The 27,933-nt window shown below is 40.2% G+C and overlaps 4 protein-coding genes across 4 annotated transcripts in view; all 4 read left to right on the top strand.

Annotated features, from left to right (window-relative positions):
- The window catches only part of LOC140944176 (alpha-1D adrenergic receptor-like), a 1,219-nt gene extending 921 nt beyond the window's left edge, over positions 1-298 (top strand). The window contains exon 1 of the mRNA XM_073393303.1: positions 1-298. This exon is cut by the window's left edge and continues 921 nt beyond it. Within this exon, the coding sequence (XP_073249404.1) occupies positions 1-105 (105 nt within the window). The 3' untranslated portion in view covers positions 106-298.
- A 2,564-nt stretch (positions 299-2,862) lies between these two features.
- Positions 2,863-3,935, top strand: LOC140944694 (beta-1 adrenergic receptor-like). Its single transcript, XM_073393812.1, has one exon. The coding sequence runs from the start codon at positions 2,934-2,936 to the stop codon at positions 3,933-3,935; it is 1,002 nt and encodes a 333-aa protein (XP_073249913.1). The 5' UTR covers positions 2,863-2,933.
- Positions 3,936-9,598: 5,663 nt separating this feature from the next.
- LOC140944191 (uncharacterized) lies at positions 9,599-15,328 on the top strand. Its single transcript, XM_073393322.1, has 2 exons — positions 9,599-9,919; positions 13,043-15,328. The coding sequence occupies exons 1-2, from the start codon at positions 9,706-9,708 to the stop codon at positions 15,094-15,096; spliced, it is 2,268 nt and encodes a 755-aa protein (XP_073249423.1). The 5' UTR covers positions 9,599-9,705; the 3' UTR covers positions 15,097-15,328.
- Positions 15,329-22,776: 7,448 nt separating this feature from the next.
- On the top strand, positions 22,777-24,861 carry LOC140944140 (uncharacterized). Its single transcript, XM_073393265.1, has 2 exons — positions 22,777-22,834; positions 23,320-24,861. The coding sequence occupies exons 1-2, from the start codon at positions 22,788-22,790 to the stop codon at positions 24,437-24,439; spliced, it is 1,167 nt and encodes a 388-aa protein (XP_073249366.1). The 5' UTR covers positions 22,777-22,787; the 3' UTR covers positions 24,440-24,861.
- The last annotated feature ends 3,072 nt before the right edge of the window (positions 24,862-27,933 follow it).

Below are 27,933 nucleotides of genomic sequence, written 5' to 3'. Positions count from 1 at the left end.
TTAAAATCCGCCTGCAGTGGAGAGGGTGAGCGTCGCCAACGCGAGGTAAACACTGTTCAATCAAGCGAACTGGAAATGGCGTATCAAGTTGGTAGTGCCGTTTGATGACTGGTTTGAGTTTATTATTTTCTCACCATGAAGAACTTTGTTTAACTTGGTTGTATTAAATTGTGCAATCTTGTAGGAAGAAACTTAAAGTAAAAGAGGTAATTTGTGAACACGAGAAGATTTCTGATTTAATGTTTGCAATCCATGGCAGCTTAATGTTTTGGGGGCATCCTTCAATTCATTTAACTTATGAGGCGAGCATGCCCAAATACGCCTAGCCTGCGAGCAAGCTCTCCTATTTGGGCGAGTGAAACGAGTCTCGCGAGAACTCGCGAGCGAGCTTGCTCGCAGGGTAAAAAACGCCGGACTATGATCCCCAATGACTTAGCGCCCGTCGCCGATTTTTATTTTTATTTTTTTTTTTGAGACGAAAGGGGAACTAATTCGATGGGGAATAAAATTCTTATTCAGAGGGAAAGGCTAGTTTATTTCATTTCCGCAAGATGTTACAAATAAATGAAAACTGCAACATGCAAAAACACGAATGACTAAGAGCCTGTTCCCGAGGCCAAGGACTTAGGGTCACCTTAGAAAAGCGAACAATATCGTACCTTTCTGTCTCAGCCCGGATCAGGGTGATTGATCCGTTTAGCCAAATGAAACGAGAATATAATACGATACTGGACGATGCAGACTCTGCGAATCGTAATAACTTTGTCCCATCTCAGAGCTTTACATGATGCTCTCCGGGAAACTTTTCTCAAGGTGACCAATATATGAAACTAAACTGCTAAACTTCACCGAAACCAGCTTTACGCGCGCGCTGATTTCAAATAACTGTCACTTGTGTTAAAGAAAGAATTGTGGGTAGGGAAAAAAATCGGGAGGGGGGGGGGGGGGGGGTAAGATAGTAATTCTGTCTACATTTACTTCTACACAAATCCCTAACCACAAAACAAGCAAAAAAAAACAACGACATAAGCAAGTAACACAGTAAACACACGTCAAGCTATTAGACAGGGGAAGTTGAGAAAAATTACAAAATGTTTGCTAACCCGGTTTTCATAACTCCAGGTAGACTTCTTAGCCAAACAAAATTTATGAAGAGTTATACTCAAGGGGAACTGTAATATTATTGTCTTGGTTGCCATAACGACATAATTGACATTTTCAAGTTTTCAAACAGGCACCCATAATATACTCAGTAGTTTTGCAACTGATGTTGGCTGTTTTCGATGTGTTTGTTTTGTACACATTCTTAATACAACCTCTTCATGAAATTGGGGAGCAGCGTACTGTGTCTTATGAAGCACCAGAATATGATGATTGATAGGTGAACTAATGTTTGTACATTTCTATAAATTTTAATTATTTGACATAAACCATCGGCATCTTGTAAAAAAAATTTCTTTCTTATCTTTCTTAGTCCACCATACACCTCAATTTTCATATATGCATTCATAAACATATATATTGTATATTTTATATTGTAATCTCATTTATCTATGTTAACAAATTTCTGGCTCAAACTAAAATAAAATTCAGTCTTTTTTGATCAGTCAGGCAGCTAAATTACATTATTATTATTAACTCAGTTCCTATTTGGTTTGGGGAATATTTTCTAATCTTTCCACTGTGATCGATTTAACCTACTTTTTTTAATTGACGTCTGAGAGAACGTTGATAGTCACCATAGCTCATGTAACTAAAAAAATTTGCCATATCTTGATGGCGGGATCGAATACTTACAGAAAATGTAAGTTTTACGAAAAACAAAAATTGGGCTTTAAAAGCCACTAAGGAAATATAATTGTTTGCCAAATGGGTATGACTCCTAAGTCAGGAAAGCCCTATTAATATTACTTAAGAAACGGGTTTAGGAATACTAATATTGCACCTTTTGGCTTCACTTATATTAAAAGAGTGTTCAGGTCCGGTAAAAGCAGTATTTTTATCAGTGCTGGATCTCTTCCATGCAATTGTGCGTGCTGAGAATACGTAAAAACCGAAGGACAACATTGCATTTCAACGCCTTAAAAGCTATTAATTGCACAAAAACTCTAATTTAGCAGATATTCTTTCGCAATAAAATGGAAATATTTATTTAATAACTTATTTATATACCGGTTTTTCCAAAAATAAATTGCCCAGTAGCTTAAGGTCGAGGTAAGTGCTCTTCTAATGCAATAAATGATAAGAAGGAGTGGGCAAAAGAAAAAAAATAATAATAAAGAGCGTTATCATTTATTACAGATACAACTATTTTAGGGGAGGTTGGATACTTCCACAGTCATATTACTGAACAGAGAGGAAGCATAATAAGAAATATATGTATTAAATGGCAAATAGAAAATAGTTTAGCCCCTTACAACACTTGTGCAAGTGTCTCCAGTATATATTAGATAATTTATAAGGAGAAGCATAATTTTCTAATTCACCCTATTCATCACGTAGAACTCAAATTTTAACAACAACAAAAAAAGATAGTCGTCTTGAGTTTACCTTCCAGGCGAGTGAAACAAAAGCCGAAAAAGGCGTCTGTTCTCGCAGGCTTGGTGGAAGATATCTTAATTTAGGATGAAGAGAGTTCCACAGTAGGTAGAAAGACCGAGGAGTTGCGGAAGACGACTTAAAACTGAGGAGGACGTGTGCGTAGGAGGTTTTGTTGGGAGGCTACTAATTTTGAGTTTTTAATTTACACCAGTATTTTCAATGGAAATTTGCCAAAGTTTAAACTTTACATAAATTAAAACCACACGGGCTCACTTGCTTAAAAAGTTTACGCGAAACACATTTGACACTCCACTTGCTTAGTGTGTAGCCGTCGAGTCGCGGCGGGTGTTTAAAAGGTCCAGCCAAAAAGAAGAATTTAAATCTCCTCGGAGATGACGATTGCTGCTGTTAACTATTCAGCCAGTACGTCGGCAAGTAGCAAACAGTGTCATTTATTGCCGATGATACACATCTTTAGCATGATAGCCGTTAATTTTTTGTCTACCGTTATTGGCACTGTTGGTAACGTGTTGGTGATCAGTACAGTTTCTAGGAATGTCGGTCTACAAACAATTTCAAATTTCTGGTTGGTGAGCATGGCCGTAGCTGATTTACTTGTGACCGCCCTTGGACATCCACTTTTATCAGTCTTTCTAGGTCTTCAAATGAGAGGCGATTGCCACGAAACTGTGTCTCAAGCGTTTCGCTTAATCGCCAACTTGTCATGCTCAGCATCTATTCTTCATTTGTGCTTCATCAGCATCGACCGCTGCTTGGTTATCTTACGGCCTTACGATTTCAGAAAGATTCGAACAAAAAAGCGCTTCAAGATAGCGCTGGCGATCTCATGGACACTACCTGCCGTCTACGGCGTGTTACGCTTGACGGTCAGCAAGACAGCAACGTCTTATTTCACGGTTGTTGCCGTTGGTCTTTGCTACATCGCGATAATCATTTGCTACTTTCTAATCGTTCTCAAAGTTACAGAACACGGCTCAGCGATGCTCAAACGTTTCCCTAGTCAAACTGGGAAGAGAGGAGTTTCCAAATACCTTATAGAACGTCGTGTGACTGTGACTATAGCGATCGTAGTTGTTATTTTTACAATATGCTGGTTTCCCCTTCTGTATTTACGCTCCGCGTTTGCGGAAGAAAACTTTGGTATGCTTTATAACTGGGCAAGGACTCTGGCGCTAACTAATTCATGTATAAACCCGTGGATTTATTGTTTCAGAATAACTGCGTTTCGTGAATCTTACAAAAGACTGTTAAGGTGTCAGTTGAAATCCGTGTGCAATAGAAAAGATGAGCGTCGCCAACGCGAAGCAAACACCGGCCAATTGCAATCAAGCGAATCGGAAACAGCTTATGAAGGTGCTGAGGCTGCCGTGTAACGATTAGCTTGAGTTGCACAACCTTTTCTGGCTAAGGAAAATAGAATTCCCTTAATTGTTTATGTTAGTTGTTATTGTTGTTTTAATTGTGCTCTCTTGTAAGCCGACTTAACCGGCAGGTATTTCGCGAAGTTGATAATCTTTTAATAAATCGGGGAATGCATGATGCTGTTGGTCGTTGGTTTCTTTAACAAAATCCGCCACAACCAGTTCCAAAAAATAATCCTTGAGACACTGTCAACTTTTTAAAAACCAAAGTGGTGTTACTCAGACTTCACACGATACCTGCCCCCTCCCCTGCATGTTAAACCAAAATTGTAAGGACACAGCATATTTATCACATCTGAAATTCACGGATTTCCAAGAAACCCAGGAAGTTTAAAAGCATTTATAGAGTGCTGTACAGTACCGCAAATGATCCCCCAAAATGGCCCGCAAATGATCCCCATTGTCGACCGCAGGTGGTCCGGTGAAAAGTAGAGGAATGGAACGCATTTTAGGCATGGATGGTTAATGTGCTATGAACTTGAACAACGCGTTAAGAACAATGAAATGAATAAAACTATAAATAACAGAACTGTTTCTTTAGGCAATTTTTTTGTCCTTTCTTTCCAGCATGTGATGTTTCGTTGCTGTGAAAATTTAGGACAGGGAGGACGTTAAGAAGGAAACTTGTCTTTCATTTTAACGCCGAGGAATAGAGAAATATGACCACTGTATCTGTCACTCGCAGCTGTAGAGGTTTCCTTTTTATTTCGAAATACACTTAGCAACTACAGCTCGTGAAAATGTCGTGTCTAGTGGTAAGGACCCTGTCGGCGCAAACCTGTTTATTCATTTCTCGTGCATACAGAGACAGTTACAAAGATTCACACTTCGGGAACGAGAAACGAAGGACTATTAAATGGAAAACTTTGTATCTTATAATAAGCAAAGAATTCTCCTAATGTAGTTGTACTAGAGCGAACTTTTATTTGAGGTCGTTTTCACAGACTTTCGCCGTTACAAAGCCAGTATCATTTTCTCAAGTTAATATGAGGTATCCGATAGATAGGATTTGTGTAAATTCTTTTTGAGAATATTGTATCTAAGTATGTGAAGTTTTAGTTCATTTTAGCTTTAATGCTAACCAGCAATTAAGCAAGACACTGCATTGCTGTTCAAGAACTATTGTTTTATTGACACTATTTTTCTTGCTTGCTTTTATTTCTGTTTTATTTATTAAACTTAGTTATAAATGTAGTTTTACGGTTTCTTTTTTTCAGTCTTGGCATTAATTCACTGTCAACTTTTTAAAAACCAAAGTGGTGTTACTCAGACTTCACACGATACCTGCCCCCTCCCCTGCATGTTAAACCAAAATTGTAAGGACACAGCATATTTATCACATCTGAAATTCAGGGATTTCCAAGAAACCCAGGAAGTTTAAAAGCATTTATAGAGTGCTGTACAGTACCGCAAATGATCCCCCAAAATGGTCAATTACTGAGTGCGACGGAAAGGGACTATTAATATTTCTCACACTGATTATATACTACAATGCAGTGCGGTATCGAACTTTTACAAGAGCAACCTTGGTAGGAAGCATTCTCAGCCCAAAGTCAGGGTGTTAATCAGACTCACATTCGACTCTTGCCCCCTTCCCTGTTAAATTGAAGTTGTGGGAACTTTATAAATCTATAATTCGTGTTAAAAACTTGCAGGGACATCGTTGAAGAGGCCGGGAGAGTTGGGCAACCATCTTGCACTCGTCAGAATTACCTCTCCGTGAAGAAAACCATATATATATTTTTTCTTTTCCTTTTTTTTTTGAAAGCGTTTCACAGTTAAGTGCTTTGAAATTGGTAGCTGGAACATTATTCATTGTCTGCTTCTTCGCTTAATCATGGCCCTTTTAAACAGTCTGAAGATTCGTGGCAGTGTCCGCGTAATCGCCCGCGTAGTTCTGTGGAAAAACTACAACCAAACTTAACTTTTTAAAAATTTTATTTTTATGTGTGTTATATCATTTTTAGGATATCTTGAAATTTTTAAGGCTTAGAATCTGGCCATGGGATTTTTTGGGTTGTTGTTTTTGGTTCATGGATTTTTTGGGGGTTTTGATTTTGCCTCTATTCAATCGTCCCGCCCCTATCAAAATCCGGAGTACCCCTGCTAGGTACCCGTACTAGCCGAGGGCGATTATTGGAGGGACGGCTATTATTCGAGAAAATACGGTATTAAACAGTGTAATCGTCTTTGCTATGAGAGCTTCCCTGTAATATAATTAAGTCTGGAAGTCTAAACATGCGGTACAATTTCGGTAGCGACTGAGCTTACACGGCTTGCGGTATGCATGGTCACCATATTTCTCACTTCATTCATATCTTAACTTACTCGTGTCAGTGTTTCCAAGAAACCGAGAAGTCTTGTTAAAGTGCGGAATGGAAAAACGCTACTGTTTGGTTTAATCGAAATAATATTTTACTGTGACTAGAAAATTTATGGGGTAAAAAACATTAGAAAAAAATTGAAAACAAGGCCTCGTTAATGAAATAAAATAAGTTCTCAAGAAAGTGCCGTAAAGAAAAACAACACAAGCAATATTTTATGAAGGTCAGAATGGGGTTTAATGTTTGGTGTTATTTGCCCATAATTTTTAGTGCTTGCTGTTAAGTGTTTGGAGGGTTCTTCGGACATCTTCAGCAATGGTCGGACCTCTTCGTTAATCTTCGGAAATCTACTATACTCTTGTACGGAATTGCCGTAGAATGACCAAACACTCCTTGATATACTAAACAAAATAATACTGACCTTTTTGGAGCCGTTTTTGCTTCTTTCTAGAAAAAATTTACCATTTCAATGAAATTTTTTCTGTTAGTGTTAAAATGCCTAAAATTTGACTGTTTCATGTTATAAAGCCAAAAAATGAAGTGTTTAGTATTTTGAGGTACCCCCATTCAGACCCTCTTTTATACTGGAGATCAGAGCTACTGAGAAAAACAAAAAATCGAAGAAAGGTAATGGAGGTGCTCTAATGCCTTATTGATTCTTACTCTGTGGTCTTTCTTACATTTTCGGCCTTTTACAACTGAAGGAATCTTGGCACTGATATATGTTACGTTGTTTATTTTCAAGCTATGAATCGAAACCGTCCGCCTCTTTGGCTTTGAATTCAGTCATGAAATCCGACGTATTTACAGTCCAGAACATTTCTGAAAAGAAATAACATTAAATAAAGAGGCTTAACCTCCGGTTGGATCCATTAGAATCATGATCAGTGACAAACAAACTGCTGTAAAATTTAATTTTAATTTAATTAAACGAACCTCGTTTGAGGGCTGCAGCAATTAGTTTCTGAGCTTAATTACATGACTGTAATCACTGAATGCAGGACAATGTCACTTCGTCAGTACTCTTCGTATTAATTTGTCAGACATTTGCTTGTCGGGCCCTGATTGAACCTTTTAGCTCAAAAAATGTAGTAAATAAATACTGCCGAGGGTGAACAAAGGGTTTTTTATGCTTTAAACTTTTATAAATTTTTTTTTTCATTATTAGTTGGGAAAAACCAAGGAAAACCTCTGGTGGGGCGATGTAATCAGACACGTTAATAATTTTAAAAAAATAATAATAACAACGTTTCGTTGCATGTTTTGAAATACAAGGTAGGCGAAAGAGAGGTAGAGTAAAGTGGAAGATGATGCCTTGAAATGACTTTGGTAAAGCTGGCAGCATTTTATGGCGGGGTCAAATTCCTCTAGTGACATGACAGTCTAGTTCGGCCAGTTTTCTCATTTACGCAATAGAAAACGATTTCCGTGTTTGCATAGCCCGATATAAACACGAGAGGGGTTGGGAGAATTCGAGACAGTTATGCAAACCCGAGACGAAAAAGTCGAGGGTTTGCATAACTGTCAAGAATTCTACCAACGCCTCGAGTGTTTATATAAGCCTATGCAAACACAGGTAAAAAGTTTTCTATTGCTTTTATAAAATAGATTTCCCGAGAAAAAACGCAAAACTCTTTGTATGGCACTGATTAAAAGAGAAATTCTTACCAGTCGCAAAACCTTGTCCACGAAAGTCTTGCATGCGTAATCAGTTCTTGTTTTGCAAAAAGATGCTTTCTAAAATACGGACTTTTCTCGCTTAAAATGTCAGCTTAAGCGAAAAAAAAAATGGACACACTTTCTTTGTAGCGATTTTCCAAGTTTCAGCCGACGAGGGAATGGGTAAAGAAAGTAAACTTGTGGAGTTTTGAACTTGAAAACTTTTTCAAATTCGTGCTTGCGTGATTAGCGCGAAAAGCAAAACATCTTCTGGGCACAACCATGTTTACATACTCTCATGCAAGCACTCCTCTCAGCCAATCAGAGCGCGCGTACTATCTTAGTTGTTTTATAATAAGAAATAACATAATCAAAAGAGAAAAACATTATTTTCCATTTGCCTTCGGTTGAGTCATCGGTACGAGTTCAAGTATGCTGCCACCTGCCCGCGCGTAAACAAATCATGTTCTATGTTTTTCAAAAACTTGCCTTTGAGTTTTTCTTTCGCGGAATCAACCGCTCTCCGTCTTCAGGTAAACTGCAAAACGTTTTTCGTTGTTATTCTGAATGGCATCTGTCTACTTGCTCTTAATATTAGGGTAAAAACTTTGAGGGAAAACTATAGCTGCAACTATAAGCACCAACTAAAAAGACTCTAAAAAAAAGCTAAAACTAAATAAATGAAATAATTATCAAGCTTATTTGTGACAATTTTTGAAATATACGTAAGGTAGAAATGAGAAAATTTGAAGGTAATTCCTTTAGAATAACAGGTAACACTAATTTAAAAAAAGAAATTAACTAGCTTTGTATCGAAATCTGTCTGGGGAAATCCAGCTATGAAAGTCAAAGTTAAAACTGAAATTCGCCGACACACAGCCGGCGCTGAAGCTGTTGTTTTTCGACCGTTCTCTGAACGACTGTTATGAATGAACACTGAGGAACAAAATAATACACACAGAAGTCATTGTTTGAAAAAATTATTTGAAAACCCAAAGGTTTCTGTACTCAAATGAAATTCGCTTATTCTAGCGTAATGTGCCCGTTTAAACTCAAGTAAAATTTTTAATCGATGCGATGAAAACTTCACAAAAAAGCTGTCTCGAATTTGAGCGTGTTTCCTGAAATATTTGCTTGAATTAAGCATCAGCTTGACCAAAAAGTCAATAACACAATACTAATTGATGAGTTTACATTTCAAACAGACTTTCTCTTCTATAAAAAAAAACATACAAAATGTACCTTCAATCTTCGCTCGCTCGATTTTCCTTTGAACAGCGGATTCTAGCCCCAAGGAAAACAGTGATTAATTCATCCAGGGCAAATTTGTCGCTTGATCTTTTGTCTTTTTTCCTTCAAAACGACAGCTTAGTATTTTCTTCAACTTCCACTTTTCATCTGTGCATTTTATCGGTGTATTTTACCGTCAGGAGAGAAGATTTGTTGAATTTGCCTAAATTTTACCGCGCTTGCTCAGTCCTTTGGCGTGCACCCAGGGGCATGTCAAATGGTAGTGGCTAACTGACCAATCAGAGCGCGCGATTTACTTTTGTTATGTTATAACAGCATTTTGATCATAGCTAAAATTCACGGCTTTCCAAGAAACCGAGGAATTTTTAAAGCGTAGAAGTAAAAAAAGAACTGAGGTCGAATGGGTGTAAACGTCTTTATTCCAACTGATTTTCACCATGTTTTCCTTTGTCGCAAGCCTCGCGTTTGTGATCGTTCTGAGCTAACAAATGCGCCATTATATGGTTCAAGCGACGTTTCATTCTGACTGCAACCTTGTGGGGTTAAAAACATTGGAGAAAAATGGAAACAAGTCTTCGATGATGAAGTTAAGTTCTCAGAGTCCTTCTTCAAGAATCCCGACCCATTCCTGCACCGTAAAGACAAACAAAACAAACAGCATTTTATATTTGAGGGCTAAGAGAAACAGAGAATCGAAGAAAGGTGAGTCAAGGGAGATTTTTTGATGCCTTGCGGATTCTTACTTGAATGCCTATTTGTCGTAAATATTCTTGATTATTTTCAAAACTCTTACAAGGGTTGCATGATCTCAAGCTTAACTGAATCATTTGATTCTAAATTAAGCGGAAGGTATCATCGCTATCGTTATAATAGCCCAAAACATTCAAATAGCGAGAAATCTCCTTCGATCTAAGACTCCGTCAAACACAGTGAAAAACACCTGGGGAAACTGTATCTAACTTCTCCTAATCAAGGATGATCATTGCAGAGCCAGAGTTGGAGGGCTAAACCAGAAGCACAAGTGTAGGAAGGGTATCTAGAGGCATGCTTCTCCTGGAAAGTTTGGGATTTAAATGTTCTAAATTGGCTAGAAATACTTTTTAAAATCTCAGTTCCTCTATGTACTTACGCATAAGTTTTCCCTTTTCTAGTTAGGTTGTGTAAACAACTATTCATTCATAACTGAAATTCTCCGCTTTTCCGAGAAATCGAGGAAGTTTTAGAGTGCAGAAGGCAAATATACAATGTCGCGAGCCTCTTAAAAGGGGCTATGTCAGCTGGAGAGCATGCGCTCTGAGGTTATGCAAATTACTTTCAACTGTCAAAATTCTATTGTTTTTAACGCGTGACTTTCTCCATGTTCTCTGTCACGTCCAAGGTTCCGAATTTAGAGAGGTTAACAAGCGAAATGGGTTTAGATAAGGGATATTTCGATAGAATTTACGGAACGTTTCTTCTCTGGTTATGCTAGATCAAGAACAAAATTTTGACGACAATTTTACTTGTAGTTTTGAAGTAAAAGCGCATGCCATTCATAAAATAGAGCGCAAACAAAGATTCAACAACAACATATTGTCTTATTCAACAAAATAAATCGAAGTTGTATTTTACAAACGAGCTACAAAAGACACCAGACCGAAGATAAAGACCAAGACTGTTTCAAATCATTAACAATTAGACTTGTCTGTCGCTAGTGATTTTATAATTTAGATTCTGATAGAACAAAGAGACTTCAAGTCTTTGTTTTGATCTTAGGGAAACATACGTTATCACGCAAAATTGTTCGATCGTGCCGAATCACTGCGACGTCGAGCAAAACAGAACCAAGCATCATTGGTATACTACTCCACTATAAGCAGTCCGTTGATAAAAAGGGAAAGTAAACTCTGCTATTTTCCAAAAATATGCTCGAACACAAACAGTTCAAAGGGCGTCGATAAAACCCGGAACATGGAACATTCCGGAATGTTCCATGTTCCGGGTTTTATCGACGCCCCAGTTCAAAAACATGGCATTTACAGGATCTAACTCGTACTAAGGTGCCTCTCTAAGTCCGTTGAGAACAATCTGGACGAGCAAACGGTCGTGTTTATCTTTGCCGTGAATCCAGATAAATACAAGAAGGAATCTAGCCGAATTTTATAATTTTTCCTTCGCCAGGAGTTTAGTTTCGTCACGATACTCATGGCCTGATGCTCTTGTAATCGTTTACAAAAAACGGCCGCCGCCAACTCGATAGCCGCTTCATTATATGTCCACATACTTTGAGACAAGAAAAATCCAAGAGCCAGCGGCCTCTAAAATAACTCAATAGAAAGGTTCTGTGAACTATAGGGAAGATGCCATCAAAGATTCCATCACTCATTGTGGAGTAGCCGTCATTAACTCTGCCATTACAACGGCCGCTGATAAGAGGACACAGTAAATCCACGTAAAAACATTCCACAGGCAAACAATTTCAAAATAACGCCAAAAAATTATTCTGTAATCACCATAGAACGATTCTTAATACAAAACTTCGCTAACTATCGAACGATGGCTGAGATTTAGACAGATAAAAACAGCCTTTCAAAATCTCCGACACAACTTGAAAAAGTCGGGCCGACTTTTTCAAGTTTGTTTTCATTGGCTCGCGTATGCGTGTGGGGTGACATAGCCCCTTTAACTTTGCGCAGTTTGTTTAGGAGCAGGAAAAACGCTCTACCGTATGTGCAAGCGCCATTTTATTCTCACTGTAGCTTTGTTGGGCAAATGAACATTGGAAAAAAACTGGAAACAAGGCCGGCGTCGGTAAGCCTCGTTCGTCAATTAAGAAATCTAGCCCATTTGTGTATGGTTAAGACACAGACAACAAATTTAATTTAAAACAATGTTTTAAGAGAAAAGGAGAGTCAAAAAATAAAAGTAAACAAATCAACTGCCTTGCATTATGTAGGCACAGCCTGTCTTAGTATCTTTTTTTGTCTGCTCGGCTACTCTTTTTATCGCTGATTACGCGCGCGTCATCCCGACGCCTAGTATAGGCAAAATTTCTTGAAGTGCCGGACCTTTTGCTCTCCACGCATCGCGTGATCGCAATTGCTCATCAGTTGTCTTACACATTGTTTGTGAGGGCTTGTATCAGAATGTAAACTCGCGACGTTTACACCCTTTCTCAGACATTATAATTTCAAGCCATAGGCTTGTATTGAATGACTTTCTAACAGCCATTTGATGTAAACAAGTTTTCAGATTTAGTATCACCGAGGTGATTAGGGGATAATTATTCTGCTCGTTTGGGCGCGACGGAGAGGAATTATATTTCTCGCAATTATATACAATGCAGTGTGGTATCGAACTTTTACAAGAACAACCTTGGGAGGAAGTATTCCCCGGGGGGGGAGGGGGTACTTTGGTTGATTGCTGAGTGTGTCCCGCTGGCCTCTCAGAGCCCCTACCCCATTATAGTCTATTTTGTGACCAAATATAGACCCCATGTTAGTCACGGCTTTTCTGCAAGTATGTTATTTTTCGCGATCCCAACTTAGCAACTTTCTATTTTTGTGAATTGGCCTCCAGTATTTTTTAACTTTTTTTAACTTTTCACCTGCAGTACAAACATTCTGGTATGTTTGCTAAACGAAAATATGAAGAACTGCCTTACCCCAAAAAATCCGAAAATGTGCGACCCCCTTATAGTCAGTCCTGTTGTAAATGCGACCCGATCCAGCGGCACATCGACATTAGCCTCTTATAAGGAAGAATCCCCCTCCCCCCCACCCACCACCACCACCCCTGGGAAGCATTTCAGTATTTATATGATGGATTGCTGTTTCTCTTTGACAGGGTTTCTTCACTTATCAGTCTATGGCAAAGGCAACACCTTCCTTGAGGGTCATCTGGACATTTCACAGTCTTCACTTAGCGAGCAGTGGAGAAGTCTGTCGTTCTGTCCTTCTCATTCAGAAGATGAATCGATGGAAAAACACCTCACGCTTTCAGGAACACCCGGAGTGGGTTTCACGGTGGAAGCATCTCAAGACAATGGAATAGGCCTCGATGATCCTAAAGAGTTCGAAATAAATGAACGGAATACTGTAAATGTCTTTCAGTTTATCCCTCCTAAAGACATCTCAAAGACGCAGCTTGATATAACGGTTACTTCCGACTCGGATGTGCCCTCTTACTTGAAAGTTTCACGAAACTGTCAGGACGTTAAGGACAACATAAGACTTGTGGATTATAGAGGCGAGTCTATCCGTCTTACTTTTGCGAAGAAAGGACGTATCACTTTATCCAAGGCATCTATTCCTTCTCTGGCCGACTCAACAAGCTGGTACATTGGTATTGCCTTAAATAACGCTGCAGGTTCCATGCCATTAAATGCAAGTAAAACTGGAACCTTGACTTTGACAAAATCATTTAATTACTCGTACGCGGCACCTGTGATATTCATATTTTTGTTCCCCTTTTGCTTGGGTTCAGTTCTCGCTTGGTGGGCGTTGAAGTGCTTCAAAGAGCCCCACGTTACTCCACTGAATGTTGATACCACTGAACCAGACCGTAAGGACGTCTGGAAAGCCATGAAGGAAGTTTTCCGTAACCACTGGTTTGCAGGAGAGCCCAAAACGTACTCGTACATAACTTGCATTGTCGGATGCGTCTTGATGGTGGGAGCGTTTCAGTTTGTGTTTGCTAATTGGTGGTTAATGATTGAAGAAGGCGATAGAGACAACTGTTATTATAACGACTTTTGCTACAGGGTATGGCTTTGGGATCTTCCATTTAATTTAATGAGTAGCAATGTTGCCTATATAATGAATGCCTTTGTTTTAACAGTGTCTGTTTTGTATATGGAAGCAGAATTACTGGTTCGCTGTAAAAGCATAGCTCATATCCACCAAGCAGAGTCAACAGATAAGAATTTACCAGACCACGTGTTGATATGTCCTAACATTGCCCCTCACCTTGCTTCCATGATGGTGCCAGAGCATGACGTTGAAGAATCTCATCACGCAGAGGCATTCAAGAGCGGATTTTCTTTTACCATAGGGTACGCTTTTGCCTGGGCGTTGCTTTTCGAGGGATCTTTCTCAATGCTCTATCATCTCTGCCCAAGTAAGATGACATTTCAGTTCGATACGGCATTTATGTTCGTTATCTCAGGTTTAATTGTCGTTGTAATGTATAATGGCATTAAGATAAAAAACTGCCTGGCAGATGGAAAGGCGAGAGGTCACGTGGGAGCAACAAACTTCTTCCTTGCTTTTGTAGTTCCACTCTATTTTTTAAACTATCTCGGTTCACTAGCTCACTCCAGGGAAGGGTTAATCCCAACGTGGGTTTGGGGTATACTCCTTTTTTTATGGTGTCTCATTATTTTCATTTGGGTTAGCTATAAATTGTACTTTAACGATTGTTACCCTCGGAATTGGTCTAGACAGTGTATCGAAGAATCCAAATGTAAATTTGCTTTCCTTCTCCTTAGTCTGATCTCAGGTGCCGTTGCGTTACCAGTGGCTGCGAATTTTTTGGGCCTTCCACTAGCGCTTCTGATCACTTGCATTTTAGAGAGCACACTCGCTATTTCTGCAAAAGCGTTCTTGAAATTAACTCCAATTGAGGAAGTCATGGAACGCTTGAAATCGTCTGTTTGTGCTGTGATTTACGCATTGATAGCCTCGTGTGTTGCAATTGCCGCCTTCGTATTTTTCTTGGCGTTTCCGACAACAGATAAAGCAGATTCTCCCGAGCAATCTCGTAATAGGAACCAAGAATGTCTTTGGGGGTTTGATTTCTTCGACTACCACGATCTTTGGCATATCTTGTCTTCATTTGCCCTGCACATGGGAACACATATCGTGATGTATGTTAGCAATTTTGCCGCTCCAACAGCCTAAGTAGCGAGGGTTAACCTGGCAGGTCGGAAGATAGGCAACAGCCATAAAGAGGTTTTTCAAACTCTGCTAGAGAAACCGAGGACGAAAAAGGATCGAAGCAAACGAAATCAGATGGAGAGTTAAGCGTGCCAGGCCAAAAATAAGCGAGAGGATAGATTAAAAAAAAAATCGCTTTCCTCTGGCATTCGGTTATAATCATCAAAAAGTCATGACAGAGTAAAAGACCTTACTAGTTTGTTACCTCAGGGTGTAATTTTTATCCGGAAACCGGTTCATGCACCGAACGTTTTCATTCTGAGGGATTGTAACAATACCCGATTGGTTTTGCTCGGTTTCTCTAAAGGTTCTGGAAAAAAATTGCAAAGACCCCCTTTTTTTCTGTTGCAGCCACTTGGGTTCAGCTGTGGGCTACCAAAAAAAACAAAGTTGGTTGTTGACAACCAAAATAAGTTGCACTTTCATGCAAATCCACAGATAAAACTGGAAAAATGTTTTACTTTGAACCTGAGATGTAAACGAAACTTGACTGTTGTGTGATTTTAATATATAGTACGACCGGACATTTAATAACATTTAATAGCATTTTAATACAAGTAGCCGTTTGAAACCAAAGTTTAATTGTAACCTTTCTGTATTTTTATCTGGCATGAATAGCTGAAGTGCAGGATTTCAGAGGTGTATTAACTTGTATTAGAATTTAAGCGGTTGTTGTAGCTTTTTTTGTAAATTATATACATAATGATTTCAAATATTGTGACATCAATAGTGATGAAAAAGACCGTATTTGAATTAGTTGCCTGTTACCCATAGAACATAGGGTTTATTAGGTTTCTAATGAGCTCCTCAAACATTTTTAGATTTGTATTTAGTATCATGAAATGATTATAATTCCGGTTATAAGTTTTGCATGGGTTTATACATTAAGAGGTTTTGCGGGTGGCCTTATATCCTGAGGACTTTTTCAGCGGATTAAAAAAACGTTTCGTAACAAGCTGGCAACAAAACATACTTTATTTCACTATAAGAAAATACCGGTACCTCAAAACTATATTATAAACTGTGAGCAACAAATAACAAGACGCACGTCTGATATATTAATAAATATGGACCTATAAATAGAGGTTTCAAATTCTTAGTATGCTGCGAACAGATGCTGGGCAGTTGTTAACAGGCCTTTGGTCGAGCGGGGTGGGGAGAGGGAAAAGCGAAAAGGCCTGTAGACAAACATTTGGGACCGCCGTTCCACGGTACCCGCTGCGCATCAGATCCTGATGCAAGCTCCTATTGGCGAGAACACTGACTGTTGACTGGTCTGATTGACATCGGCTTTTCGTTCGGCACGTAGCACGCGATTTGATCACAGAGTGGCAATAACAAAACAGTCCAAAGACTATAAAACACTGGGAGGAACTACGCGCTCCGGTCAAAAGACTCAAACTGTCTTTAAAAAAACACTAAGCTGGAGTTTATAGTTACCGAAGCACAATGCAATTCTCCATAGCTGATGTAGCTTCGGTTTAAGCTGCACTTAAATCTTATAATTTTGGATCTGTAAATAACTATCCGTGATAATTTTTGAACAGTCTACAAAGAAAACGAAAGAGCTGGGCCCAGCGTCAGTATACAACATTGCAGAAAAACATTACATTCAGGGACTAAAGAAAATTGCTTACTTATTATGATCGAGAAGGCACTTTGGAGAAAAGTAAGACCCTTATTCAGCCGCAATAAAAAGCTTTACGCTTCAAAAGAGGTCAAAGAAAATGCTCTTGCATCAGAGGGCAAATCCCGTCGACCAGAAACAAAAACCACAGTAAATCGATGTGTGCCATGACCTCTCAGTGTGAAACAAGCGGCTAAAATCACATTTGCTCTGTGAAAGTGCATAACCTTCCAGAGAAAAACCAACCCTGCAGAGGAAAAAACTCATGGGAACAAAAAGCATTTTGGCATAAAGTAAAAGTCGTGTCGGCCTACCACCCACTTTTATTGCTATAAATACCTGAAGGTGTAATTCCTGTTGGCGATCGAAGCGTAGCCTGCGGTGCAGCCGGCCCACGTATCGCATATAGTGGGGATATAGTCCGTCTGCGAATTAGTGCACAAAAGCTCGTTCTGATATCCAGCAGAGTCGCAAGGACATATGTGAGCGTTTCTGATTGGCGGGTTTCTTACGCGCCTCATGATTAGTCCAATTCTCACGTGTGCGTGACGGTCCTTCACGTCGACAGAAAGCCAGATATGTCAAAATTTAAAGAAGAAAAGTGGCAAAAAGCGTTTAAAGCGGTGAAAGAACAGTTCGAACTTGAAAGCCTTCTCCCTGAGCAGGAAAATTCTTTGAAAGAATTCCTTGAAGGCCGGAATGTGTTTGTAATTTTGCCGACCGGTTACGGTTACGATTTTCCAGTGTCTCCCAATCGCTGCAGATGCTCTGCTCGATAAACCTCGCGGCTTTAGTCTTGTAGTCGTGATTTCGCCTTTACGATCCTTATTGGAGGACCAAGTTCTCTTTCTGAACAACACTGAAGTGCCAGCAATCGCTATTACTGACGAAGAAGACCCAGATATTGTCCAACAAGTAATTAATGGCAACTACATTGTCGTGTACGGTTCGCCCGAGTGTCTTCTTTCCACCGCGACTCACAAATGTCCAGTGCTGGCCACAAGATCCATACTTTCCTTTTTCATACTTAGTTCCACACTTCTCAGAGGTGTGGAAGTGTGGAAAAGTCTGAGGAAGTAAGGATATTGTCGCACTTTTCCCACAGGCACTAACCCCTTGTAATTCTTTACTTAGTTCCACACTTCTCAGAGGTGTGGAAGTGTGGAAAAGTCTGCCAAAGTAAGGATATTGTCGCACTTTTCCCCCTGTTAAGAACCCCTTGTCATTCTTTACTTAGTTCTACACTTCTCAGAGGTGTGGAAGTGTGGAAAAGTCTGACAAAGTAAGGATAATGTCACACTTTTCCCCAGTCTTGAACCCTTTGTCATTCTTTACTTAGTTCCACACTTCTCAGAGGTGTGGAAGTGTGGAAAAGTCTGAGGAAGTAAGGATATTGTCGCACTTTTCCCCCTGTTAAGAACCCCTTGTCATTCTTTACTTAGTTCTACACTTCTCAGAGGTGTGGAAGTGTGGAAAAGTCTGACAAAGTAAGGATAATGTCACACTTTTCCCCAGTCTTGAACCCTTTGTCATTCTTTACTTAGTTCCACACTTCTCAGAGGTGTGGAAGTGTGGAAAAGTCTGAGGAAGTAAGGATATTGTCGCACTTTTCCCCCTGTTAAGAACCCCTTGTCATTCTTTACTTAGTTCTACACTTCTCAGAGGTGTGGAAGTGTGGAAAAGTCTGACAAAGTAAGGATAATGTCACACTTTTCCCCAGTCTTGAACCCTTTGTCATTCTTTACTTAGTTCCACACTTCTCAGAGGTGTGGAAGTGTGGAAAAGTCTGAGGAAGTAAGGATATTGTCGCACTTTTCCCCCTGTTAAGAACCCCTTGTCATTCTTTACTTAGTTCTACACTTCTCAGAGGTGTGGAAGTGTGGAAAAGTCTGACAAAGTAAGGATAATGTCACACTTTTCCCCAGTCTTGAACCCTTTGTCATTCTTTACTTAGTTCCACACTTCTCAGAGGTGTGGAAGTGTGGAAAAGTCTGCCAAAGTAAGGATATTGTCGCACTTTTCCCCCTGTTAAGAACCCCTTGTCATTCTTTACTTAGTTCTACACTTCTCAGAGGTGTGGAAGTGTGGAAAAGTCTGACAAAGTAAGGATAATGTCACACTTTTCCCCAGTCTTGAACCCTTTGTCATTCTTTACTTAGTTCCACACTTCTCAGAGGTGTGGAAGTGTGGAAAAGTCTGAGGAAGTAAGGATATTGTCGCACTTTTCCCCCTGTTAAGAACCCCTTGTCATTCTTTACTTAGTTCTACACTTCTCAGAGGTGTGGAAGTGTGGAAAAGTCTGACAAAGTAAGGATAATGTCACACTTTTCCCCAGTCATGAACCCTTTGTCATTCTTTACTTAGTTCCACACTTCTCAGAGGTGTGGAAGTGTGGAAAAGTCTGCCAAAGTATGGATATTGTCGCACTTTTCCCCCTGTTAAGAACCCCTTGTCATTCTTTACTTAGTTCTACACTTCTCAGAGGTGTGGAAGTGTGGAAAAGTCTGACAAAGTAAGGATAATGTCACACTTTTCCCCAGTCTTGAACCCTTTGTCATTCTTTACTTAGTTCCACACTTCTCAGAGGTGTGGAAGTGTGGAAAAGTCTGCCAAAGTAAGGATATTGTCGCACTTTTCCCCCTGTTAAGAACCCCTTGTCATTCTTTACTTAGTTCTACACTTCTCAGAGGTGTGGAAGTGTGGAAAAGTCTGACAAAGTAAGGATAATGTCACACTTTTCCCCAGTCTTGAACCCTTTGTCATTCTTTACTTAGTTCCACACTTCTCAGAGGTGTGGAAGTGTGGAAAAGTCTGAGGAAGTAAGGATATTGTCGCACTTTTCCCCCTGTTAAGAACCCCTTGTCATTCTTTACTTAGTTCTACACTTCTCAGAGGTGTGGAAGTGTGGAAAAGTCTGACAAAGTAAGGATAATGTCACACTTTTCCCCAGTCATGAACCCTTTGTCATTCTTTACTTAGTTCCACACTTCTCAGAGGTGTGGAAGTGTGGAAAAGTCTGCCAAAGTATGGATATTGTCGCACTTTTCCCCCTGTTAAGAACCCCTTGTCATTCTTTACTTAGTTCTACACTTCTCAGAGGTGTGGAAGTGTGGAAAAGTCTGACAAAGTAAGGATAATGTCACACTTTTCCCCAGTCTTGAACCCTTTGTCATTCTTTACTTAGTTCCACACTTCTCAGAGGTGTGGAAGTGTGGAAAAGTCTGAGGAAGTAAGGATATTGTCGCACTTTTCCCCCTGTTAAGAACCCCTTGTCATTCTTTACTTAGTTCTACACTTCTCAGAGGTGTGGAAGTGTGGAAAAGTCTGACAAAGTAAGGATAATGTCACACTTTTCCCCAGTCTTGAACCCTTTGTCATTCTTTACTTAGTTCCACACTTCTCAGAGGTGTGGAAGTGTGGAAAAGTCTGCCAAAGTAAGGATATTGTCGCACTTTTCCCCCTGTTAAGAACCCCTTGTCATTCTTTACTTAGTTCTACACTTCTCAGAGGTGTGGAAGTGTGGAAAAGTCCGACAAAATAAGGATAATGTCACACTTTTCCCCAGTCATGAACCCTTTGTCATTCTTTACTTAGTTCTTCACTTCTCAGAGGTGTGGAAGTGTGGTAAAGTCTGACAAAGTAAGGATTGTCGCACTTTCCCCCAGTCATGAACCCTTTGTCATTCTTTACTTAGTTCCACACTTCTCAGAGGTGTGGAAGTGTGGAAAAGTCTGCCAAAGTAAGGATATTGTCGCACTTTTCCCCCTGTTAAGAACCCCTTGTCATTCTTTACTTAGTTCCATGCTTCTCAGAGGTGTGGAAGTGTGGAAAAGTCTGCCAAAGTAAGGATATTGTCGCACTTTTCCCCCTGTTAAGAACCCCTTGTCATTCTTTACTTAGTTCTACACTTCTCAGAGGTGTGGAAGTGTGGAAAAGTCCGACAAAGTCAGGATAATGTCACACTTTTCCCCTGGTCATACGAAACCACTGTCATTCTTTACTTAGTTCTACACTTCTCAGAGGTGTGGAAGTATGAAATAGTCTGACAGAGTCAGGATATTGTCGCACTTTCCCCCCAGTCACGAATCCCTTGACATTCTTTCCTTAGTTACACTGCTATGTATGAAAAGAGAATAAAGCGCAGTGGGAGTATTTGTTGGTTTTATTCCTGCAACTCGTTTTACATCTTTTTAAATGCTATTTTAAGTTTAGGCAACAATTCTATGACTAGAAGATAATTATTAGCCTTGTTTCACTGCCATCTGTTTGAATACCCGACCATAAAACAAGCCTACGTTTTCTCTGTCACGAAGTCCCCGTCAGTCCTTTATCTTCGTTTATTTATTTATTTATTTTTCGACGGAAACCTCAACAACGTCATCTCATCTATGGATTTTTATGTTTGAAATTTTTCATCTTAATGTGCCATATGTCAGACGTCTTATTCTGGGTTTTTCTCCTTCCTATAGATCTATTCGGCTGACTCACTGTCGTACCCAATTCAAACCCTTTGGGTATAAAACGTTTTGTTTTAGGAATTTCCATATAATTTAAATGTGAATGCCACATTATAACGCAAATACAATACACAAAGAATCTTAACCCCGGGAGCTTTCAATTGGGTACAACAGTCATGTCTCTTAAGATCGTGACAACGCTAAAAATAGGCAGTAAAGAATGCAGAGTATGTGCGTTCTATCTTCCTCGCTTTAAGATCAACTTGATAAAGTTTATAAATGCTCAAATCAATTGTTATTGTTCTATTCCTTCATCAGGTTCATGACCTAAATTGGTCTAAAAATATACAGCATTCTGTATAAAGTAATAATTGTGACTTATCGGCCTAGAGTAGCTACCTGCAGATCTCTCTGTAGAAAGGGGGGATTACTGTTTAGGTGCGTGTTATAGGGTCGGGAATATTTATGTTATCTCTACTGCACATGTGACAATACTAAAATATTTGCATGGTCCACCCTCCTCTTCGTCTTTAGAGAGTCACCCTTAGGTGAATTCTTTTTCGAGGTTTCTTAGCCTCGAGCCGCTCGCCTCCGAGCGTGGTGTTGCTTCTTCTTCATAATTTATGTCCAGCATTTACATAACCTTAGAGAAGAGGAAAAACTGCGAAACAGTGGATATATGGCGTAATCTAACAATTATCAAATTTGAACCCGTACTGATAAGGAAGAAAGCTTGGTTGGAGATCGGATTTCTTAACTTTAAGTTTCTTTCAACAGCTGGCATTGAAACAATGGTTATATCTGCTATTCAAAATAAAAACAGTTCTTAAGGAAAAATGTAAAAAACCAGACAGAAATAAAACCAAGTGCTCATAAAGCGCACTGAGCTTCTCGTGACTCAGGGAAAGTGCAACATTAAACTCAACTTGTCAGACTATTCTACCCTTCCACACCTCCGAGAAGTGTGGAACTAAGTAAAGAATGACAAAGGGTTCTTAACGGGGGAAAAGTGCGACAATATCCTTACTTTGTCAGACTATTCCACAGTTCCACAGCTGTGAGAAGTGTGGAACAAGGTAAAGAATGACAAAGGGTCCATGACTGGGGAAAAGTGTGACATTATCCTTACTTTGTCAGACTTTTCCACAAATCCACACCTCTGGGAAGTGTAGAACTAAGTAAAGAATGACAAAGGGTTCATGACTGGGGGAAAAGTGCCACAATATCCTTACTTTGTCGGACTTTTCCACACTTCCACACCTCTGAGAAGTGTAGAACTAAGTAAAGAATGACAAAGGGTTCATGACTGGGGGAAAATGAGACATTATCCTTACTTTGTCGGACTTTTCCACACTTCCACACCTCTGGGAAGTGTGGAACAAGGTAAAGAATGACAAGGGGTTCGTGACTGGGGGAAAAGTGCGGCAGTATCCTTACTTTGTCAGACTTTTCCTCACTTCCACACCTCTGGGAAGTGTGGAACTAAGTAAGAAGAGAAGAAACTCTGGATTTCATGGCCAGGGCTGGACATGATTTGGAGAAGTATTTTCAGTTGCAACACATTTGTAGAAATGTTGATCGGAGTGGCTATCGACGAAGCACACTGTATAACCCAATGGTATGTGTCTTATTCTCTTATTCCTTTTTTATTCAACGATATTCAAATTGGCAAATAACGATTTTCAAAACATGGTAAGACAAGTTTGTACGGTGTGATTCACCTAAATGTAACATCCATTCGAACAACTTGTTTACTATAACTTAGGTACGAGTCAAAATAAACTTCTTATGGTCGGTCGGGTCGGTTAAAGGCCTTAAAAAAGTGTGGAATGTTTTATGAATTGGCATGAAAATTTACATACAGTTTTGGACAGAGGATTGTCTGGTGTAGGATCCCCCCCCCCCCCCCCCCCCGGAGGCAGTAATAGTCAGTCGTGTTTTAATATTACCTTTCTTTCATTTAAGGGTTATTGTTCATCCTTGTTGTATTTTAAAGTTTTGTATACATGCATAATGCAATGAGTCACTGTTAAAGTCAATACTTGAAAAAATTAGAACATCATCCCTATATATACCAGTATCTAATCTACAATCTCTGTACAGGGGCCTGTCTGGATCCAAGAAGGTGCCTTTCAGGAAGTGGTATGGTTGCCTAGGGCAGCTAAGGTCACTGGCTCCTTCAACAAGCCGGTTAATAATTCTAACTGCAACTGCAACAAAGGCAACGAAGAGGGAGATTTTAACTTCACTGCAACTGGGAGAAGATGACGTAAAGTTTGTTGAACAAAGTCCAAACAGACCCAATCTAAAATACAGTGTGCTGTATTTGGACAAAAACGAGGCACTTCAAACTGCATTTTCTGCCCTCATCACAGATTTGAAAAGCCAAGGTGCAAAGACCCAAAGAACCATACTCTATTGCCAGACAAGAAAGCAATGCCAGATTTTATTTCGTGTTTTTGAGGTTTTCCTAGGTAAGAATATTTACCACGGGGAAACCAAACCTCAAAATCGGATTGTTGAAATGTATCATGCAGGCACACCAAGCCGTGTTAAGGACCACATTGTGGAGAACATGGCTAATGAGGATGGTCATTTAAGACTGTTAATTTCAACCATTGCATTTGGGATGGGCGTAAACTGCAAGAGAGTTAGGAGGATCATACATTTTGGGCCCTCAAAATCTGTAGAAATGTACTTTCAGGAATGTGGCAGGGCTGGCAGAGATGGGCTGCCAAGCACTTGCATTCTTCTATACAATGGTCTTCTATCAACTCATAGTGAGAAGGACGTGAAAGAATATCTCAGCAGCGGTGAGTGTCGTCGAAAATGGTTGATGAGCCATTTTGGTTTCAGTAATGAACTGCAAAGTGGTGATCATGCACATTCTTGTTGTGACATTTGCGCTACAGATTGTGAGTGTGGATCCGAGGAGTGCCCTGATTTGTGGAGTCCTCGCAGAGACTCGGACATGCATCCAGAGATATGTATTGCTTATTCAGACAGAGAAAGTGATTCTGTCACAAGGACACGTACAGTGTCTAGCAAGGACAAGAGGCTTTTAGAAAGGAAATTACTAGAACTGCATATGAATTTGTCAAAGCAAGTGCAAGTACAGACAATGGTCTCCTGCCCTAATATAATGTGTTACTTGAATTTAATTCATTTCATATCAAGCAAATTGTTCGCAATTGTCATGTTTTGTTTAGCCTCAGGGATGTGATGGATGTTGTGGAGATCTGGAGGAAACAACACGCAATTGCAGTAATGCATGTATTTGCTGAAGTTTTTGGTGACATTGACACAAGTAAACTTCCTGTTGATATCAGTGGTGCAGAACAATGCCGGGATGAGTCTATCAGGCCTGACTGGGCACAAGTGCGGGATGACTCTTCGCCGCTGTTCATGCTTGACACTCAGGATCTAGAAGGCATTAGTTTCCTGTCAAATGCCTCTAAAGACTTTGATGATTCAAGGAACTTAAGTAGTTTTGTGGAGAATGCCGATGACATGAGTGGTTCATCATAACTTTTGTAGACAATATTTGGGTTTATTGTTAATGTCACTTAGTATTTTGCTCGATTGAGACTTTTGAAATAGTTACCTTTTCAAATGTTTATTGAAATTCCATTTTTATCCTCCTTTGATTTTAGTTATGTTGATATAGTCTTGGAAACGAAGGACAAGAAAATTAAAAAGCATGATATGATAAAATGGACCCTTGGCATGACACCTGATAAAAAAACACCTTGCCGGTTGGCAAATGATGCAGTGTAACCTTGAGAAGATTTGGAAATTTGTTTTGAAAATATAATCTCTGTTTTTCTTGTCCTTTAGCCTGCGTAGCTGGCGGTATTGTGTGGGTGCGAGATTAAAGTTTTGGCGGCGGAGCCGTGTTCCAAAAAAAGGGAGTAGGGACGAGGCAGTTGAAATACCGCCTGCCAGAAAACCAGGGTATCTTGAATAGTCCGCACACCAGTGTGCGGGGAAACGGATTGGTCGAGGGCCATACATATGTCAATCATGTTAGATGAGCCTTCCCATATATTTCCCAATTTAGGGAGCAGATGTTAAACTGAAAAAGACGTACATGTAAAGTGACTGTGATTTCCTCTTTAAAAAGAGCATAATTGATGACCAAATTGCCGAAATGGCGTCTTTAAACTTCACAGCGCTGGAATTGTCTTTATTTAGCCGTAAGAAACAAAGTTCGAAAAAAATTAAAACACTATACAACTGTATCTGAGATCAAATCCTATCAGGAACACCTACAGAAGAATAAACCACCGGAAATGGTTACTCAGTATGCGTGTAACAAACCAGCTTCATGACCTTTTAATGTTAAGCCTGGCCTGGTGTTGCAAAAAAAGATTTACTCAGTCAAAGTTTAGAATGATACATGCACTGTGTAGTGCTAGTAACCTTCGCGCGAGAGCCGAGAAAATAAAAAAACCTCTGTTCAAGCAAACTGACAAGGTCACGTTTCACATTATCACGAGATTAGGAGTCGTGTTTAGCCTGTCAACGCTTATTTCTAAACTGTCTCGCGCGAAAATAATGGGAAGTTTCAAATTGCAGGTTTCTCTTTGACTGGCTGATTTAATTGCGATCAGCTAAGGTGACAAAAGTGGGCGGCATTCGAAAAATCATGGTTCTCTGGCAGGCTGTATTCCTCGCGGCTTCGCCGCTCGTGACGGCTCCGCCGTCAAATCTCACTCGACTATATCACAACGGCTCCGCCGCCAAATCTCACTCGACCACTACACAATACCGCCAGCTACGCAGGCTACTTGTCCTTCTGCATTGTTTGTCATGCAGCAATGTATTTTTTTTGTGTGATCGTATTGTGCAAAGGGTCCATGAAACCTAAACACATTACATAGAAAAGTATCAACCAATTGGTTTTTGTTTCCAGTTTTGGTATGAGTTGCGTTGATGATGATGGCGCAGTGTCTGCGCGCAGGCTATCGAAGCGCTGCTGATCTCTTTTCGAAGATTCACGTTCTGGAGAAGTCATGACAGTATCTGTACCTTCCGCATTCCAAGTTCGCTTATTTCAGCGGCTTGTTAAATTACAAACCGAACTAGCAAGACGAGCGGCTTATTAATTCCCTTACCGGAGATCAACGGCTTTTTGCAAAATCGACAATGAGGTTCGTGCTCCATTTCACTCTGTTTTCAGACGGAGCAAAACACGGCTCATTTCCTGTTAATTTTCCCAGGAGTTCCTCACGCGCGAAATTGATTGACCGATAGCGATCTTACTGACAGATGATCGGCAGGATAATTACAAGAGGGCGGAATAGCGGCCTCAAATGTTTGTCTACAGGCTCTTTCCCCCCCTTTCCCTTTCCTTTCCTCGCTATTTTTCCCCAAACAGAGAGCCTGTTCACAGGCTAGGGCAGTAACACCAGTAACTTGGAACATCAAGATTACTTAACTGAAAATAATAGGCGCCGCTAAGATCCCGGTGGAAGTGGTCCAGTTTTCAGTCGGCAAACTCTTTGCTGTTTTGTTGATAAGGAGTACATCTGTGAAAGTAGCCTGTTCAACAGCTGGTGTTCGCGCTCTCTCGATTTCGCGTACCCGACTATCTCGGAGCCTGGAACAGGCTACTGTGAACGGTAACTAATAGCCTGAGGACCCGATTGACGAATGAAAAGTGCTCCTTACGTTCTTTTCGAGCTGTTTTCAAAACCTATTAATGAGTGCCTTACTCTCGGTTTGGCATTTTACTTTGATAGTCTTCCCAGTAACTGCTCAACTGAACAGAGGAGAACCAGTAAGGGGAAGGAGTGTGTGAGACTCGCTTTCGATTCTGCCAAATTTACATACGAGGGAAATCACTAGTAGAAACGGCACAGTAGAGCCTCCTCTTACGAAAACCCAGCCTTAAGGGTGGATTTCTACAGTCGCGTAATTTTTACGGGCGCATGCAATGAAATTTTACCCGCTTAAATAAAATAGAGGCGATGAATGAAATGCAGGGGCGGATCTAGGGGGAGGGTGCAGGGGGTGCGCACCCCCCCCCCCAGATGACCTGCGGTTTTCTAATACAACTGGTATTCTGCCAAAAAAAACTATGTGGCTTATTGGTGTTGAAAAAGAGCAAGAGACGAGTGCACCCCCTCCCAAAAAGAATCCTGGATCCGCCCCTGAAATGTCCGGCGTAAACGTGAAAGTTGAGCGAGGTTTAACTTTTACGTCTGCGCGTGCCTTTCAAACATTACCTTTATTTTATTTAGGCGCGTCCGCGCGTAAAATTACGCGACAGGGGAGATTTCCACTGTCACCCTTTGGGTGGATTTCCACTGTCGCGTAATTTTCACGTGCGCACGCGCGGAAAATTTACATTTGCAAATAAAATAGAGGCAATGTATGAAGGATCGCGCGCAAAAGTGGAAGTTGAACCGCACCCAACTTCACGTTTAAGTGCAACACCTCATACCTTGTCTCTATTTTATTTTCGCGAGTAAAATTTACGTGCGTGTACACGCACGGGAAAATTACGCGATAGTGGAAATCCACCCTTAGGCGGATACTGAGTATTGCAACAGCCACTCCCGAAAGAGCAAGCCAGCTAGCCTGCGTTTAGCCGTCATATAAGACACACTTTCACGCAACGATCAACCCCAGAGAAAAGCGCGGCGTGGCAAGGGAAATGAATACAGCAAAAAAGTAAATCATAGTGATGTGTGTATCATTTCCTTGTGTATC

Source organism: Porites lutea, chromosome 7 (assembly GCF_958299795.1).
Source record: "Porites lutea chromosome 7, jaPorLute2.1, whole genome shotgun sequence".
Lineage (NCBI taxonomy): Eukaryota > Metazoa > Cnidaria > Anthozoa > Scleractinia > Poritidae > Porites > Porites lutea.
This window is presented reverse-complemented; position numbering and strand designations above follow the sequence as displayed.